The sequence below is a fragment of the Ambystoma mexicanum genome, chromosome 3p (genome assembly GCF_040938575.1).
Source record: "Ambystoma mexicanum isolate Mex_15411 chromosome 3p, UKY_AmexF1_1, whole genome shotgun sequence".
Classification (NCBI taxonomy): Eukaryota; Metazoa; Chordata; class Amphibia; order Caudata; family Ambystomatidae; genus Ambystoma; species Ambystoma mexicanum.
In genome coordinates this window covers 718,608,382-718,628,232 of record NC_090925.1, presented here as the reverse complement: position 1 = coordinate 718,628,232, position 19,851 = coordinate 718,608,382, and the positions used below count along the sequence as shown (strand labels likewise).

General features: G+C 49.1%; 1 protein-coding gene across 7 annotated transcripts in view; it reads right to left on the bottom strand.

The window, feature by feature from the left end:
- Window positions 1-19,851, bottom strand: part of LOC138580772 (C-terminal-binding protein 2) — a 313,871-nt gene that overhangs the window by 85,978 nt on the left and 208,042 nt on the right. For all 7 annotated transcript variants that reach the window (XM_069651580.1, XM_069651584.1, XM_069651581.1 and 4 more), the window contains one exon: window positions 2,771-2,985. In XM_069651580.1, coding sequence (XP_069507681.1) covers window positions 2,771-2,985 — 215 coding nt within the window. The remainder of the gene's footprint in view (window positions 1-2,770; window positions 2,986-19,851) is intronic.

Here is a 19,851-nt window from a genome sequence, read left to right as displayed (position 1 = left end):
GAGACCAGACGTCCTCCCTCATGTCCCCACGACTGAGGCTCAGGAACAGCGAGATCTGCAAGAGCTGCCAGGAACAGAATGCATCTTTTTCTTCAATCTAAGGTACTGTGAAAACCTGACCGAGAATTTACCTCTCACTATGAAAGTGCTTGAAACTTTGGCAACTTGCAGGCATAGTCAGCCTGTGACCCAACACATGAATCTTTCTTCTATGAACTACTTCTGAGAACCGTGGCAAAGACTTTTCCGTTTAACTACCAGAGCCCTTTTTACCTATACAAGACTCTAGCCCATTGACTTTGGCCTATCTATTGCATTGAATCAACTCCTCTGGTGAACTCCAACTAGTTGCACTGTTTAAGAGTAACTATTTGTTTAGCTTATGCCATTTTGCTCCTCCTTCAAAGTAGGTTAAATGCCTCAGAACACGATGGTGTGATCTATTAGTATATTTATGTGTGATATTGAATGCCTCCTTTTAGTGAATGTTTTCTAATTTACTGTATAATAAATTAAGAAGTGTTTTACCAAGAAACCTGGAGTATAAGGGTCTATCTGAATATTTGTGTTTGTAGACCTCTGTGTAACACCCTTACAAGCTCACATTCCCTCTTGAGATGAGCCTGGCTGCTCAGCTCGCTACCAAAAACTGTTTGGTACAGACTTATACCAAAGGTTGGTTTAGCTTACACCTGTAGTCATAGGTGTGTGTAGTGGTCCCAGAGGGTACTGCCTACAAACTTTGCCTAACAGTGCCGCTGATCTGAAGTTTGCCCATTGCTGCAGCCGACCTTCAAATCGTAGTGCAGGAGTCCCAGGACGTCCTCTCTCTTGTCCCCACAACTGAGGCCCAGGAACAACAGGATCTGCAGTTCCTACAACAGGAACAGAAGCCAGCTGGAAGAATTTCTTCCGACCTAAGGTACTGTGAACTAAGGGGTACATCTCTTGTGTAGCATTACCTTTTGTGGAGTCTTGAGATGGGCCTTTGTACTGAGTGATGTTTTGGGATGCCTTGGCCGGAATGCCAAGATCAGAGGTGCAGCTAGCTTCTCTTACAAGTTCTTTTTCGGATTCCTTCGTCCAGTGGTCGTCTCTGCCTTCCTTGCTAAAGACCTCACTTTTTATGCTGATCTCTGCCATTCATTTACAGCCTAGCCGTCACTCACAGCATGGTGGCTGTCCTCCATGGCCAGCCAGCCAATCATCCATGGGTGCATTCCTGTAACCAAGGAGACTAAGCACAGAGTTTAGGGCACCTCCCTTGCTTCCTGCCAGACACACGGGAGCCAGAGGCGGGCTTCACTGGTGAATCCCGCCAAAGACAAAACGAACAAAGGGACCAAACCTGGTTTGGTGCACAGAGTAAATCTCAAGGACCTTTACAACAAGAAATGGCGAAAAAAAGAACTGGGGCCATTTTGACAAAATGGGCATGAATGGGTGCTTTAGTGCAGCTGCAATTGCAGCCTGCGGTAAAAACACAAAGTTAGGAAAAAGTAAACCACCTCCATCAGCCATTATTTTTAGAAAGGGTAACAAAAATGTTACATGAGAAGACAGACAAAGGGGATACGAAGTAACCCCGCTAGCACCCTATTGTAAGATAGCATGTGCTGGATGTAGAAAGTTACAAAAGGTAGTCAATTTCACTTTACTACTCTTGGAAACAGTTATCCATCAGAAGCTGTTTAAACCTCATCAGAAATCCAAAAGGATTTCAAGTTGACACTGCATTGAAGGTGCTGCGTGTCACAATGCAAAAAGATGAAGCCTATGGAGTTTCTTTTGGTTTTGGAGTCTGACAGAGTTCAAAGCACAGAAAAATACGAAAGTGTGGGAACAAGGTCACTCTTTCCAGGATAAAAGTTTAAAGTCCTACAGTCCAGCAAAAGAGCTGGGGGTCTCTAAGGTAGAGGGGAATTCGGGAGAATTCTCAGAAATGTGCTAAAAATTATGTTTAAACAGGGCAGTTGGGCGAAGAAAGGGGATAAAGATTCTCCAAAAGAAGTCAGTATAGAGAACCCCCTTCTCCCTCTCCCTACTGTAAATTGGGGGAAGCCCGAAGAGGCCCCTGCGTCTGGGTGATCGATCAGTCATCGACTGTGTGGGCGTTAGTCAGGAGCCATCAAGTGGATGAGCAGTCGGCAAACAAAGGAAAGGAAGAAATACTGCCAGTATAACTTGAAGCACCATGGGTACAGTACACATCACTACGGATAGTATTACTAATAACGCCCCGTTGATGTCCATTTGAGTGTCAAAAACAAATCTTGTAATACTCTGCGATTTCCACTACACGTTGGCCTATGCAGAGCATGTGATCCAAGCAGATTCACAAGATCCAGAAATGACAATGATTACTACTGTTTTAAGGGTAAAGCGTATGTGCTACCGATCTGTGTTTATAGGGTGATTTAGGGATAGATACATACATTATTTACTAACTGTAAAGAGAACAAAATGTGTACTCCGGTGGTGCTCGAGTTATTGGAGTACTCTAGGTCAGGTTAACTGCACTACATCCCCATAGTTCCTGAAATCTGCCGCAATGCTCAGTCCATGCTTCCCTTGATCTAGTTAGGGTAGACCAGAGTGTTAAACAAGGATGTCCTCAGCATTTTCACACAAGACTGATAATGAAAAACTGTCTAACCAACAGGGTATGCTAAAGGTTAAATGAGCGCTGGCATGACAAAAGGAAGTCGTCAAGATAAGGCTACTAAAAAATAGGCCTTCGAATGTATTAAAAAGGCATGAGATAAGTCACCTGTTTCATGGTGAAGTCATTGATGAGGTGGTGGTTGTGTTCATTCAAGCTGCAGTGAAGAGTGATGCAGTCACTGTGCACCAATAGATCCTGCAGCGTTCCCATTCTCTGCAGCCCCAGAGAACGTTCCACTCCATCCGGAAGATAGGGGTCATAGAAGATAACACTGAAGCCAAAGACCTTTGCACGTAGTGCAACCGCTTGACCCACGCGACCTGCAAAAAGGAAGAATCATATAAATAGGGGTGAAGTAAGGCAACATAGTCTTTCAGTGTCCTAATTAACACTACTAAAGTACAAACTTCCACCCAAGAAGCCAGACCAGCTTATTGAAAGTAAACATCCATGGCCAAAGACAAATCATAGTAGAAGAAGGAACAAGTTACTTACCTGTAACTGTTGTTCTCCAGCATGGGTCTGGCATGGATTCACATGCGCATGAATATTCCCCGTCGTCAGGCTGGGAATCCTCGGTAAAGAAAAAACCAGTATCAGTTTCGTTTCTGATCTGTCTTTCGTAGTAGTAACCAATCACTGGTCTCTGCGTCATACTGACCACAGCCAATGACTGCCCTCTACCTAAGCACCGCCTCTGGCAGCCATCTTCAGATTTGGAAGCACGTGAAGTGGCAGTATGACCAAGTGAAGAGCCGCAGAGGGGTAGGCGGGAGGGTTCGCATGTGAATCCATGCCAGACCCATGCTGGAGAACAACAGTTACAGGTAAGTAACTTGTTCCTTCTCCAGCATGGGGTCTGGCATGGATTCACATGCTCATGAATAAAGAATACATAGCAGTACACACATGCACAACCACGGGAGGTGGCAAAGGCTCAACATTAAGCAGTACAGCAAACTCAACATTAAGCATCTTACCTCCTCACCAGGCTCACCTCAGGCGAACAGGTTGCGCAGCACTGCTTGGCCGACCCTGGACTCCTCCCTGGAATCCCGATCGACGCAGTAGAATTTCGCGAAGGTGTGCGTCGACCTCCACGTAGCAGCCCTGCATATGTCCATCAGGGGCACACCAGAAAGGAACGCCGTGGTAGCTGCGATCGCTCTGGTGGAATGGGCTCTCGGACGGCCAGGCAGCGGTCGGTTTGCCAACCGATGACAGTACATGATACAGCCGGAGAGCCATCTGGAAATGGAAGCCTTCGAGAGAGCCTTCCCCTGATTGACAGGTCCAAAGTTCACAAAGAGTTGTGACGTCTTCCGAAAACACTTTGTGCGGTCCACGTAGAACTTCAGCGCTCTAGCCACATCCAGCGAGTGCAAAGTCCTCTCAGCCGGCGACGAAGGCGACGGGAAGAACACAGGCAACACCAAGGGTTCGTTGAGATGGAAGTCCGACGGTACCTTGGGCATGAAGGAGGGGTGCGTCCTGAGCACTACCCTCGTGCCGTGAAAAGTCAAGTACGGGGCCTTGCAGGAAAGGGCCTGGATCTCTCCCACCCGTCGTGCGGAGGTGATGGCCACAAGAAACGCTGTTTTCCACGACAGAAACTTCAACGGGGCTGAGTGCAGAGGCTCGAACGGAGGTCCCATGAGCTTGGTCAGCACCACGTTGAGCTCCCACGCCGGGGCCGGCGCCTTCACCGGCGGGAACGATCTGAACAGTCCCTTCATGAACTCTTTCACCAGACGATGAGACCACAAGGACGTCCGGCCCGTGGTTCTGGTGTATCGGGAGATCGCAGCAAGATGAATCTTGATGGACGCGTGTGCCAGTCCAGCTTTGGCCAGCGTCAGCAGGTACGGCAGTACCTGGGGAGCCGTAATCCGTAGAGGGTTAATCTTCTCTGCGTGGCACCAGACAGAGAACCTCTTCCATTTGTGTCCATAGCATTTAAGAGTCGAGGACGCCCTGACCTTTGCAAGAACCTCTCTGCAGTCGGCCGGTATGTCGTATCCTCCAAACTCTAGCGCTGCAGGAGCCAGGCCTGCAAGTTCAGCGATTTCGGGTCGTGGTGGAGGATGGCGCCTCCTTCCCTGGAGAGTAGATCCGCGTCCACCGGCAGCTTGATTGGCGGGGACGCTGACATGTCCAGAAGGTCCGGGAACCATATCTGCCTCGGCCACGCAGGTGCGACGAGGATCATCCTGCATCGTGACCTCTTGAGCTGGTTGACGAGCCGGATTAGCAGTGGCAAAGGAGGGAACGCGTAGAGGAACAGGCCCTCCCAGGGGAACGAGAAAGCATCGCCCATGCTCCTCGCCTGGGGAAACCTGCTGGCGAACCTCCGGCACTTGGAGTTCGTCACCGTTGCGAACAGGTCGATCTGGGGTGTGCCCCACCGACGGAAGAGGCGATCCACTAGATCCTGCCGTAGTTCCCACTCGTGGCACGAGCGCAGCTCCCTGCTGAGTGAGTCGGCGATGGTGTTTTTTATCCCTGCCAGATGAAACGGCACCAGAAACATCCTTTGGGCGACGGCCCAATGCCACAGGTCCTGCGCCTCCTTGGACAGCGCTGGGAACCTGGTTCCGCCCTGTTTCCTGATGTAAAACATGGTGGTGGTGTTGTCGGTGAAGATCCTCACCACCTTGCCCTTGAGGGACGGAAGGAAGGACCTGAGGGCCCAGAACACTGCACGGAGCTCCTGGACGTTGATATGGAGGGACTTCTCCGTCGGGAGCCAAAGGCCTCTCGCGTGCAGATTTTCGGTGTGCGCTCCCCACCCTTCCAGGGAGGCATCCGTGGTCACTGTCTCTTGGTGGTCTGGGAGTCCATGCACGCCGTCAGATGCGCGCGGTTGCCCCACCACCGGACCGCTCGGCGGAAACTCTCGTCGAGTGTGATCCTCTCCTCGAAGCCGCCCGTCGTTTGGATCCAGCGCGCGTCCAGGAACTCCTGCAACGGGCGCATCCGGAGCCTGCACATGGGAATGAGGTAGATGCAAGAAGACATCATTCCGAGGAAGGACTTGATGGACCTCACCTTGGCCGCGTCGGAAACCAACATCCGCTGTACCTTGCCCAGGATGGACCTGGTCCTTTCCTCCGACGGGGAGGCCAGAAGGGACACTGTCGAGCTTCGCTCCCAGAAACAGTGCGTTTTGCGCGGGTACCAGGTGGGACTTGGCGTAGTTCACGGAGAATCCCAGGTCCGTGAGAAGTTGGACGGTCCTTGCCGTGTGCTCCACGGCGAGCTCCCTCGTCTTGGCTCGGATGAGCCAGTCGTCCAGGTAGGGGTAGACGTGGATCCCCTCGCGGCGCAGCTGCGCCGCCACCGGTGCAAGGCACTTGGTGAATACCCTGGGTGCCGACCGTAGTCCGAAGGGGAGGGCTTTGAACTGGTAGTGACGCCCTTGGACCACAAACCTGAGGAATTTTCGGTGCCCCTTTAGGATGGGAATATGGAAGTAGGCATCCTCCAAATCCAACGACGACAGGAAGTCTCCTTCCTCCAGCTGCCCCAGGACGTGCTGGAGGGTGACCATCCGGAACTTCTGCGCCTTGATGAACTTGTTCAGACGTCGCAGGTCTAGGATGGGGCGCCATCCTCCCGTCTTCTTCACGAGGAAGTATCTCGAGTAAACTCCGGAGCCCCGAAGCCTCTTTGGGACGAGTTCGATGGCGCCCTTCCTGAGCATCGCCTTTACCTCCAGGAGAAGCTGAGGGACGTGAAGCTCTTTCCTGGCCACGGGGGGGACGCGCGGGCACCTTCTTTGAAACTCGAGCGCGTGGCCCCGGGCTAAGGCGTCCAGCACCCAACGGTCGGTGGAGATGGACTCCCACACGCTGACGAAGCTCGCCAGCCGGCCTCCCACCGGGGTGCTTCGGTGGGGGCCCGACCCCACGGCCAGTTCAATCCTGTTTCGAAGAGGCTTTGCCGCCTTGGCGACGACGGCGGGGTCCGCCAGACTTGCCTCGTCCTCTGTAGGCCTCCTGAGACGACGAGCGGGCCGCTTGACGGTAGGTGGAGAAACCGCCGCCGGAACCTTTGGAGGCGCCCTTGCCTCCGCTGCTCCGAAAGGGCGTCCGTCGTTGCTGCAGAACCCCAAGGGCCCGGGCCGTCTCAGTGTCCGCTTTAATGGCCTGAAGGGAATCGTACACTGTTTTCCCAAACAGGTTGTTCCCATCGAACGGCATGTCCAGGACTCTGGTCTGTACGTCTTGACGGAAGTCCGTAGCCTTGAGCCATCCACGCCGCCGAAGGCACACGCCGTTGCCCAACTGGCGAAACCCAGTGTCGGCGATGTCCGTCGCAATAGTGATGGCGTGGTCCGACGCCACCTCACCTTCCTGTAGGATCTCCAGGGCATCCGCCCTCTTGTCGTCCGGTAGGAAGTCCAGCAGGGGAGCCAGTTTGTACCATAGCTCCCTGTCGTAGCGGGCCACGATAGCCAAGGCGTTGGCCGCTTTAATCGTCGTCGCTGCAGACGAGATGACCCTGCGTCCCATAGCGTCCAATTTCTTTCCCTCGCCGTCCGGTGGGGAAGTCAATGTGGAGGCCGCACCCCCCCCCGCTTTCTTCTTGGCCGCCGCGGAGACGAGTCCGGGGTAGGCTGCGCCCGGAGGCACAGTGGGGCCGCGTCCGGGACCCGGTACTTCTTCTCGTACCGGTCCCTTCTAGCTGGCGTCGTGGAAGGGTTCTTGAGGAGGGCGAGGCCTTCATCCCAAATGTCGTCCAGTAGAGGCACCGCGAGGACCGTCTTCCTCTTGGCCTCGCGCCGTTGATAAAGGAATCCTTCCTTTTTCTTCTCCTCAGGGCAGAGTTGGAAAAGCTCGGATGCCCTGGCGATCATGGAGTGGAACGATCCAATCTCGTCGGGCGGAGAAGCCCTGGTGGGAGGTGACGACGGTAGATCCTCGTCGTATACCTCGTCGTCCGTACCCGTCGCTGCCCTGTCAGTCCCTGCATCATCCCCTCGGGTGGACGGGGAGGAGGGCTGGACGGGGCGCGATGGCTGAAAAGGAGGTGGAGGGTGAATCCTTCTTTTCTTCGGCGGGGGAGCACCAGAAGGTCCCGGATCCCCCGACGGGAGAGGTTCCTCCGTCGGCAACGGTAGTCTTGTCCTTATCTCTGAACATAAGGACTGTATAGCCAACAAAATGGCTGCCGAGTTGTCTTGCGGCAGTGGCAGAGGGGAATCCGACGGGCGATCAGGGGCCCCGTCGGCACCCTCGACGATGTTGTCGTCACCTGCGTCGGGATCCATCCCGACGGGCCGGTCTTCTTCCACGCCAAGGCCGTGGCTTAAGACCTCAATCAGCTCCTCCTCCGAGGTTGAGGCCGAATCTACGACGACGCCCTGCCCCCCCTTTTTCTTCCCCGCCGGGGATTTCACGGGGGTCCTATCGATGGGCACAAAAGAGGACTCCCTCCGAGGTGGCAGGGAGACTCTGAGCCCCGAGGTCGCCACCACTGGTGTAGCCTCTACAGGGTGAGCCAGGGCCGCCGCGACAGTATCGATAGAGGGCTTGGCCGGATGGATTAAGGCCTTCACCACCTTAGGTGCGCTCACCGCCTTATCCTTGAGGGGGGGACACTGCCTCGCTCCCCCTCCGATGGGGCTTTCGAGCTCGACCGGGGCCTCTCCGGGAGCTTCGCCGGGTGCTCGCCCTTCCTCTTACCCGACCCAGAGCGTTGGCTCGTGGCTGAAGGTGCCGGGGAGGGTGCGCCCTGCCTGGCGCCCGTAGAGCCTGACCGTTCGGCGCTCCCGGTGCCAGCGGACTCGCGGTGCTTGGCCTTGTGTTGGACCCCCGTCGCCGGGGCGTCCTCAAAGGTCTTAGAAGACCGCTCGGATTTCTTCCTCTTCTTCTCGCCTGACGGGCTCTTCCCTTCCAGCCAGTTGGCGAGACGTTGATGGCGGTCCTTCATGGTCCGCTCCGACATATTGCCGCAAAACGCACAGTCCTTCTCCACGTGCGTCTTGTCCTCATGTAAGCAGTAGAGACAAAAGGAGTGTTCGTCCTCCTTAAAGACGTTCTGCAGCTGGCATCCAGGGCAGATCCTGAACAGCTTTCCGGGCGTCGAGCTTCCCTTCTACTGGGCCATGTCCGGGCCTGAGAAACTTCTGGAGTCCTCCAAAAGCGTAGCTCGACGAAATCTTCACCCTTGAGGGGCGCAGACGAATCCGACACGGGTCCCCGTTGATCGGATGGAGAGTCGGTGGAGCTGGAGGCTCTTTTGACCGAAAAAACGAAGTTTTTGAGAAAAAACGTGAAAAAATAGCACTAACGCTCGAGAGCAATACCACGAGGATCCCAACACATGAACGTGCGGTAAAAATCTGAAGATGGCTGCCAGAGGCGGTGCTTAGGTAGAGGGCAGTCATTGGCTGTGGTCAGTATGACGCAGAGACCAGTGATTGGTTACTACTACGAAAGACAGATCAGAAACGAAACTGATACTGGTTTTTTCTTTACCGAGGATTCCCAGCCTGACGACGGGGAATATTCATGAGCATGCGAGTCCATGCCAGACCCCATGCTGGATAAACAACTAAATTCCAAGGACATGGAAATGTGTTCTCAGGGTGGAGTAATTACCTCGGTTAAGGGGGAATTGCATTTTTTGGGGTTCTGTTCCATTTTATAGGACTGAAACTTCCCCTCCCAAACTGGTTGCAGAAAACCATGAAACTGTTCAACATAGTAGGCCCCACCCACTCCTGCTAACCCTTCCACCCGCCCCTTTGGCATGACATTCATTTCTTCCTACCCACGTACATCAAATCATCCAGAAGTTTCTCACAGGACAAAGACTTTAGCAGTCCCCCAGAGCTCCCACAAGAAATGAACACTTGCTTTCGAACAATAAAGTTTTCTCCTCTATAATATATGATAGGGACTAGATAACAAGTAAGGTTCAGCAGCCAAATATTCTTTGCAGGCAGTTCTGGTCTTCGACATTGTCTGGCAATGGACAAATTGCTGCTAGCAAGCGTTTAAATATAAACGAGAAATCCTGTGTGTTTATTTCTTCCACATTTGGCCCGATGCAAACGAAATAAAGATGGGGCCATTTGTCACATGTCCTACGATTGCTCATATTGCTGACCCGATTTCCAGACCGTGGTCTCCAAGCTTTGGACAGGTCTACCAAATAGTTAACAATGTTCCCCTCTACCCACATGCCATCCAACACAATGGGTCAATTTTCGGGTATACCCTAGTGTCTCTTCGGGGACTAAACCAATGAAATAGTATTTTGTATTGAACATCCAAAGCTGGTACACTCTGAAGTTTTGTGAATTCTTTTGCACCATAGTTCCTACTCCTATTCCCATCATCTCTGCAACTCCTTTCCCCACGCTTTCACGTACACCAAGGGGCTTCCCGAGCTTCAGCCTCAACAGTTCCTTGTACCTTTTGTGTAGTGTTGCTGGGACCCCTTTGGACTACCCTTTGTATTTTACTTTCCTTGAGAACACAAGTTCCCAAGGGTAGAGGGATACCTTTTTTCCTGCTTATATTTTGTCTTGTGAGCTTTCCCTTAAGTGGCGTACTGAGGGGGTTACATAGGATCGCCTTTCTCACTGCTCCTGTAACATTTGTTATAGTAACAAGCATAACTTTATGGCTGGTGGCAGTGGACGTGTTGTACCGACTTGTGTGACTTTCACCCGCAGGCTGTGTTCACAGCCTCAGTAATGCACATAAGGGTCACCATTGTATCAAACTGGTGGATTCGGTCTTTTTTTTCACCATTTGTGTGCTTGTCCTTTCCTGGTCCTTCTGGCGTGCTGGGGAGGGGAGGTCCTGGTCAGAGTTTGGTCTTCAGCGGTAATCCTTTGTGAAGCCCACCATGGCTCCAGAATGTCTGGGAAGACAGGAAACTAGGGAGGAGACAAACTCTGCAGCCCTTGGTCTTCTGGTGTGCTAGAGAGAATCCAGTTCTCACTGGGAGGCTGGCTGTCCCGAATGGACAGCCACCCACCACCTTCTTTAAAGAGTTAGGGTAGTGCGCAGAGGATGGGTGTGGGTTACTGTATGAGAAGGCTGGATCCTGGAGGCTGAACACAAGCGAACCACTGGAGCAGAAGAACCACAGAGGAAGAAGAGGGAAGACGTCTGCAGCCACTACCAGATGACCAGAGACATCTGTGTAACTACTGCTGCACAACTGTTAGGTCAGAGTTTCATATTTGTGACCCGTGTCAACCCCAAAACTTTTTGGATGCACTTGGTGATTATTTTCCCTTTTCCCTAGGTGAAGGGGTATCTTTTTCCCCTCTAGTCTTTTACTCTTTAAGGGAGTGTTGGGGAGAATGCTAAAAAATGTGCCAATTCCCTCTACCTTAAGAGACCCCCAGCTCTTTCGCTGAACTTTGGGACTCTGAACTTTTTAAAATCCTGTTTGTTTTCAGTGTTCATTTCTTTTGGTTATGGAGTTTTAAGATACCACCATAGACATCTTTTCACCGATCCGCCAGAGGACCAATTCAGTTTGGAGACAGTGTGCTATACAAGCATCTTTAACATAACATAACGTGTTACACAGCACCCTCAGTGCAGTGACACAGGGATGTCGGTTTAGACTTCCCAAATGTTTAAATACCTTCTCTGGGATAGACCACTGTTTCCCAGAGAACGTAAGGCTAAATTGACTTTACTAGTCTCTTTAAATTCCTAGACCCAGCACACACACACACACACACACACACACACACACACACACACACACACACACACACACACACACTATCTTCCTATAGAGTGCCAGAGGTGTTACCCAGTATCCCCCTGTGTCTAGAAACTCCCATAGCAGTCAAATGCTACCCCTTAACATCTAAATGGCTGGTGGCAGTGGTTTTACAACAAACTACCATGATCTTTTCCCAACCGCGAACACTGGTAGCTAAAAATCGCAGGAGCCATGTTTTTCAAGATGGCGCCTTAAGCCCCTTTGTTTAAACAGGCCCTGGACTTTTTTCGCCATTTCTTTTTGGAAAGGTCCTTCTAGAGTTTGCCTCTACGGGCAAAACTAAATTTGGTCCCTTTGTTTCTATGCCTTTGGCGGGCTTCAGGACTGAAGACAGCCTCTGGCGTCCTAGTGTCTGGGCAGGAAATGAGGGAGGTGCCCGAAACTCCCTGTGCTTAGTCTCCTAGGAGACCCAAATGCACTCTGGCGTGATCGGCAGGCTGACTGTCCGGCAAGGACAGCCAACCTGCTAGGTGAGTGGAACTAGGCTGGAATGAAAGGGAGCAATAATAGTAGACGAAGAGATCAATCACAAAGATAACCGAACTACAATCTCCAGTGAAACAAATCCATCAACGGCCAACCCCTTTTCCTACATAAAACCGGTAGGCCACCAGAAGATGATTACCAATAGACTAGATACAACTCTGAAGGTCTTCTCTTACGGCATCTTTAATCAGCAACAGCCAGCAGTACACTTTGGTACTAAGAAAAACTCAAAGACTAACGTTACAATGTCCTCCAACATCGAAGAGCAAAAACAAGCGGGTGGAACGAACCCGAGACATAACATAAGCCTGAAGTCAAAAATCCTGTCTTGACCCACCAACCGATTACAATAAACTTAACGGAACTGGAGGAGGTGCCAAACCCAGTGATGATCGTAGAGGACCAATATGACTGGAGTTCGATAACGATTGACGAAACTGGCTTAGAACCCATCATAAAAAAAACTTTGAAGCAGAAAGTCGAAATATTTACCTCACCAGACAAACGAGAACCGCCAATCAAAGTTTTAATGCATGATCAATCTTTAACGGAATTGTCACCAAAAGAAATGGTAAAAAAAAAAAAAAAAAAAAAAAAAAGGCTAAAAAAAAAAATTAACCGGACAGCAAATAAAAAAAAAAAGCGACCCAGGCGTTAAGACATCAAACATCTTCAGTCGAAGACACAGATCTCGGTCTGCGAACTACCACCTCCGTAATTCCGAGAGGAAAACTGATCACAAAAGTCACACACCCCCCGAGCGAGACGAATCTAGAGACAGACCCCAACCTCTCTCCCAGAACCATCGTGCAGCAACGAACATCAAAAACTCGATAAGGCAAGAGAGAAAAAGAGCCCCAAAGGCCCAAACAAAACAAATCGTAAGCTATTGTATCATTAGGTTGAAAAGAACTAGCTCCAAGGTCGGTGGAGAAACACTGAACAGAAACAACATTTTGAAAATACTGGCCCAAATTCCAAGCCTAAGCCACATCCGGAATAAATAACGACTTATGGATGGTGGAACCCAGCACATCAGGAAGAAGGGACTACTCATACATCCACCTAAACACAAAAATAATCAAGTTCCAACTGATGAAAGAAATGGAATCCCTGTCGTTCCTTGGCTACGAACTAACAGAAATTAACCGTCCAAACGACCAACCCGAATTACCGACACGACCAGTCGCAGATTTGAGAAAATTAACAACCACATCGACAAAGTTTGGTACCTCTCGCATTCATTATATCAGCAGGATGGACCATTTACGCCCGTCCCACAACGATCGACCTAACGAGAAACCAAGAGAACACACAGTTCCAGCAGCAGATCCTGCCGCTATACATAACCGACCCACTAGACAGTCAATGTCTGATCGATCTTCAGTTCGATTGTATAGAAGCTCAAACCAACTGCAGAAACCCTCACCATGGAAAATCTTGGAAAGAACGGAGGGGGTAAATAGAAGGCCTTGGATCTGGCATAAGCAAGACACATACCCTAACCGGAAAGGCTAGCAACCACCAATTGAAGAGGGAACCAATTTACCAGATGCGTGGAAAGAAAAACAGACCCAAAAAAGCCCTAAGCAATCGGCTAAAACTAGGATGCTGGAACACGCGAGGCTTCGACCATTTAACTAAACACAACAGACGCTAATTTAGGCCACTTGACATCCTGCGTTTGCAGGAGACTTGGCTGACAACCAAACCCCAATTGGATGGATATAAAATCTTTTCAGCAGCAAAAAAGGGGCTATGGGACGACCATCAGCGGGGCTCATTACTGCGCTCAGATCGGGATTTGATGTGATCGAAGTATTGGTCTCACCTAACTGGGTTCAGGCGATCTTAAATCGTACGATCACCCAGGATTCCTCCCAGACCACTAACGAGGGGAAAACCCTCTTACTCAACATATATTGGAATCCAGATACAACATCTAACAAGGAATTTGAAACTGTACTTTCAAACCTGTTCGTCAAAGCCAACGAAAAAACTCAGTGCCACAATACCATCATAAATGGCGACTAATGCAGTATGTGAAGGGATTGGTCGAGAACACAAACACCAAGATCAAAATCTTCCTGTGAGGAGAAGAGGGAAACCTCGAGCACCTTATGATGCCATTATCAAGCCTTTGACCCGGTCAATAGGCAACGTTTATGGGGAAAACTGGAAAACTCAGATTGCCCTCGAAACATTCTGGAACCCCATAAAAGCCTTACATCATGGCACCTCAATACTGGTGCGGCTCAGTGCTGAAGGAAGACTGTCCAGGGAAATACAGACATCAAGAGGCGTAAAGCAGGGAAGCCCTCTTGCACCTGCCTTGTAAAATGCCTATAGAGCAGACTACAAGAAATTATCTGAACTGGTCAGAAGTTTCCCTCCTTCGTTAGGAGGCTCAATGATCGAGCAACTATTGTACGCAGAGGATATCATCTTGATGGATCTAACCCCCATAGGCCTCCAATGCCAACTGGACAATCTAACACGCTACCTGGCAGAAAACAACTTAAGACTGAATAACGACAAAACTAAAATCTTAATACTGGGAACGGCAGCCACAAGAAAAAAAAAAATTCTCTTGGCATGGCGAAGGGAGGGCGTGCGAAACAGTAAACGCCTTTAAGTATCTGGGCATTATGATCAGCAACGACAAAGAGGAACAAGTCATGCAAGAGTCCCTTTGGTCAAAACTGAAAATATTTACGGCGCAGGCCAAAGCAGTGGACAGGAAGCACAGACGATTCTCCATCATCCCCATCATAAGATTTTATAAATCAAAGGTTGTTCCTGTCCTGATTTACGGCACTGATGCAATGCCTTTGATACCTGATTCAATCTGGCTAAAATACGAAAGCTTCTTTTGGCGAGGTGTTCTGAACTTGGCTCTCTCTACACCGATAGCCCTAATAAGAGAACTGTGTGTATCTTCCCTTCTGGCTCTAAAAATGAGCTCCACCCTTAAGCTGTAACGTACAGTCTTTAACTCTCCAAAAAATAAAGTTCTGGACCTCATTCGGAGGGAAACCAAGTGCGGGAACAACTCAATGCTTCTCAGACGGGACCAATACAACCTCTCCATCCTCCAAGAACTAGATACTACTCTGGAAACACTGATACAAAACCCCAACCAGGTATCAAAGAAACTCTTCGAAACTGATTGGATAAACACTCTGGAAGTCGCAAACTACTCACTGACAGCAAACTTACCCAACACGCCGATGAAACTCGACAAGGTGCGTAGATACCTCTTCCAATTCTCAGATAAACGACTAAGTAGAGCCTTCTTAAGGCTCAGACTGAACCAACTAAAAACAAATGAAATCTTGAGAATTCGAAATCAATCCATCACAAACAACTGTTGCTATTGTGGAGCTATTGTGGCGCACCGCACACTGTAGAAACTACCAAACATTTGATCCTTGAATGTACTGCCTTAACTGTGAACAGACATCGCTTTCTGGCCGAGCCACTGAAGAACGATCGTACTTTAGATCTAGAAAACTTATGGGCTCTACTGGACAACGGTAATAACAGGAGATGCACTGTGTTTTTTTTTAAGATGCTGAATTTGTGAAAGTGGCCGTCTTGACGCAAGTCATTCAGATTCAACTTAGAAAGAACAAACAAACTACCTTTCTGGTCGGATTTATTTTGTAAAAATTGTAACAATTAAACAAAAAAAACCTTCTCTGGAATATACTGTTTCCCAAATAATGTAAGGTTAAATTGACTTTAGTCTTTAAATTACTAGACCCAGGACGCACTATCTTCCTATAGAGTGCTGGAGGGGTTACCTAGTAGTCCCTATGTCTAGAAACTCATGTAGCAGTCAAATGTTACCCTTTCCCATCGAAATGGCTGGTGGCAGCGGTTTTAGAACAAACCATCATGATTTTTCCCGACAGCGAACAACGGTAGCTAAAAATCGCGGGAGCCATGTTTTTCAAGATGGCGTCTGAGTCCCCTCTGTAAAAACAGGCTCCAGTCTTTTTTTTCACCATTTCTTTGTGGAAAGGTCCTAGAGTTTTGCTCTGCACGCCAAACCACGTTTGGTTCCTTTACTGCCTCTGGCGCCCAGGTGTCTGAGGTGGGCAGGAAGTGAGGGAGGTGCCTGAAACTCCCTGAGCTTAGTCTCCTAGGAGACCCAAATGCACTCTGGAGTGATTGGCTGGCTGACTGTCCAGCAAGGACAGCCACCCTTCTGGTGGCAGATAGGCCGGAATGATTGGGAAGAAACTGGATAAAAGGCAAGTCTCCTGGCTTGGAAGGCAGAGTTGACCACTGGAACCAAAGAACCGAAGACTAGCTTGAAGAGGACGGTTGCTGCAACTCCTGGACCGTGCCCAGTTAAGCCCTGCTGCAGGTCCAAAACGCTAAGTTCATCTCGACAGAGAAGCCCTGCAAGGACGACTTCTCCCTTTGAGTTGGTGGGACCAATCAACTCGACACTAAGCCACCTGGATACCATTGTCAGAGCTGGTTGTATTTTCCTCAGTACTGCAGGAAACCGATTAACCAGGGAAAGACCAGGGAAAGAGACACCAGTTTAAGTGCTTGACTACAGCTACCGTAATTGAAGATTTGCCAGTTTTGTCCACCCCCCCCACACCCCCCGCCCCCCGACGTCCTCCCTCTTGTCCCCACAACTGAGGCTCAGGAACAGCGAGATCTGCAGGAACGGCCAGGAACAGAAGTCTTCAGATGAATCTTTTTCTTCATTTGTAAGGTACCGTGAAACGAGAGAGTACTTACCTCTCGCGCTGAAAGTGCTTGAAACTTCGCAACTAGCAGGCCTAATCAGCTTGTGACCAAACATATCATTCTTCTTTACAAACTACTTCTGAGAACTTTTACAGAGACTTTACTGTTTACTTACCAGAACCGTTTTATCCTATCCAAGACTTTAGCCCATTGACTTTGGCTGAGCCCATTGAATTGACTTCTTGTGAACTCACAGTAACTGCACTAATAAAAGTGTAATTCTTTCATGTTCTGAACCTAATCCTTTTTGCTGCTCTAAAGTATTCTGAATGCCATTTCGCTCCTCCTTCAAAGTAGTCTGAATGCCTCAGAAACGTAATGAGTATAGTATTGAAATGTATGTGTATGATATCCAACTCCCTCCTTCTAGTGAATGTTTTATAACTGACTTACATACTTAAGTGTTTAACCAAGAAACCTTGAGTGTAAGTTTATTTGAACACCTGTGATTGTAGACCTCCGCTCACATTCCCTCTTGAGATAAGCCTGGCTGCTCAGCTCTGCCACCAAAAACTGTAGTATAGACTTATACCAAAGCTTGGTTTTGCTTACACCTGTAGTCCTAGTTGTGTGTAGTGGTCCCAAAGGGTACTGCATACAAACTCTGCCCAACAAAGGGGGGATACAATGGGTCCCCTTGCTCGCTTACCCGTAGCATCTTTGTTACAAATAAAAGTTAACTTGAATGGATGGTGGCAGTGGTTTTACCTTGGTGCCTTTAGTCCGATTACTCGCAGGCCTGTTAAATCAGCCTCTAATGTACAGAGGAGCCAGTATTTTTCTTAAAAATAGTGGGCTTCTTTTTTCACCATTTCTCATTGGCATAGGAAGACCTCAAACTACAAGCCAATCTAGCCAGGAAGGACATCAGTGGAAGTTTTGTTTTCGGCTGGAATCCTTTGTATTTCCCGCTCAGGCTCCAAAGTGTCTGAAGGCAGGAAGAACACTGCTGCCCTTTGTAATTCACCTTGCCTGAAAGGAACAGAGTCTCAATGGGGGGGCTGGCTGTCCCAAATGGACAGCCAGAAAGCCCTTTTCTGTAAACTGCAGGCAGAGATCGCAGAAGTTGCGCTGTAGTTCCTGATAAATACTCGAAACCTGGAAGCTGCTGACAAGTCGACAACTGGAGCTGCAACCTAGGCGTAAGATTGCTGGGCAAGATTGTATGCAGTACCCTGTGGGAGACTGCACCACCTTTGATTTCTTGGCAATAGTTAACCCAACCTTCGGTGTAAGCATGTACTACACAAGTTGGTAGAGTGACTGAGCAGTCAGGCTTAGCTCAAGAGGGCTCAATGTGAGCTGTAGGGCTGTAACAGATTCACAGTGACAAGTATCTAAATAAACACTTATACTCAAGGTTTCTTGATTAAACAATTACTAATTAAACAGTCAGTTGAATAACCCTTCTTTAGAAGGGAGCAAATGTATAACAAAAATATACTTCAAAATACACACTCCGCTTATTTAAAATCAGTAGATACAAATTTGGGATGGCACACAGACAATTCCTACACCGTGAGGTGACTTAAGTAACTAGGACACCGTGGACATCAATATATCACTGGTACATTTAGAGCAATACTGAGTTTGGGGTCAAAGAAAAGGTTTAGGGAATAAAACAATGGTTAACAAATAGGTTTAAGCAGGCAAGTACTTTTTGAAACCCCCAATGCAAAGTAAATTAACCCTTTCCCAGCTACACAAGTTATAGAATGTGTGACTTTTGTTGAGGGATAGTTAAAGCACAGAGTCCGTGGATCGAAGAGTCTTTCAGGGAGCCAGGACAGCCAATGTGAATTGAGCAACAGTCTAGGTGAGCTGAAGCACTTCTTGCAGGCAAGTAACACGTCTTGCACAATGTTTTAGAAGTTCTTGTGGCACTACAGTGATTTCATTTTCTACAAGCTGGGAGGCTGGAGAGGGGCATAGCTGCAAGCAACTCTGCAAAAGCAACCAAGACAAGTCTCAACTGAGAACCAACAAGGCTACACAGCAAGAGTTAAGTCCCCTTACATTTTACAGTACCAGAGATCGGAGAAGTGCGACAGCTCCTATAGAATTCATCTGCATCAGACCCCAACTTAGGCCAGTAGAAATATAGAGAAAGCCTTAATTTGGTCTTCTTGAAGCTCAAGTGACCAGCCAAAGGAAACTTGTGGGCCAACTGTAGGAATTGGTGTCTTGTCTCTAGAGGCACTACAAATCTTCTGTAGTCCTCTGGGATAGACTCAGTTGGTTCACTGTAGAAGATCTTCCCAGTACAACCTATGCTTCCCTGGATTTTGCCCGTCCAGCTGGGAAGCTGCCTGTTGGTGAGTAAGGCACTCTTTGACCTCTGCTGAAGTCTGCCCTACAGGGGCTACCTTCAGCCAGTAAAGACTGCAGCTCAGGATGGTCTTTAGGATCCAGCTCTCCAACAGGGGCAAGGTCTTCTTCCAGCCCTGAATCTTCAGCAGCCGATTCAACAGTTTCCTGGTTGTTCCTCACACTCAGCCTCATCTGGTGGAGCAGTCACAGGTGTGACTTTGGACAGTCCTCTCGGGACGTCCTTGTTGGTAGCACAGGAGTGCTTTCTGGCTTTTTCTTTGAGATCTTGGGTTTCCCCTTTGTCTCAGTCTTCTTAGAAATAGCAGTTAGTAATTCCTGTGGACTGGGTGTTCTAGATTCCTCGAACATCCACTAGAGAGTCAGTTAAGGCACTCGCTGGCCTTTGTCTGCTCCCGTTTCCGTTTACTGGGGGTGCTTAATACAACTCAAGAGTTTGTCATTTCCCAACAGGACTCTCACAGGCACCTCACTTTGTACACCAACAGGCATCTTGACAGTCATGTTGCACTGGATGAGAGGTGGTAGTCTAGGAAGCATTTGGACAGGGCATCCACCAAGCTTAGTGAGGCCTTTGTGTGCTGTAGCAACATCCTCCTGTTTGAAAAAAGATTCATCCACCACTGTAATGCTGGCCCGAGTGTCTCTAATGGCAGGGTCTCCTGACCATTCACAAGTACACTGTCCTTGTAATATTGTTGTGTTATCTGGAACTGATTTATAGACATCTAAATTCTGTTCCCACAGGCCCGAGGACACTAAAGCAACACTGGCAAAGACTCTAAATTTAAGGATAATGCCTTACTGACTGAAATAGAAGCCCAACTTTCCAACAT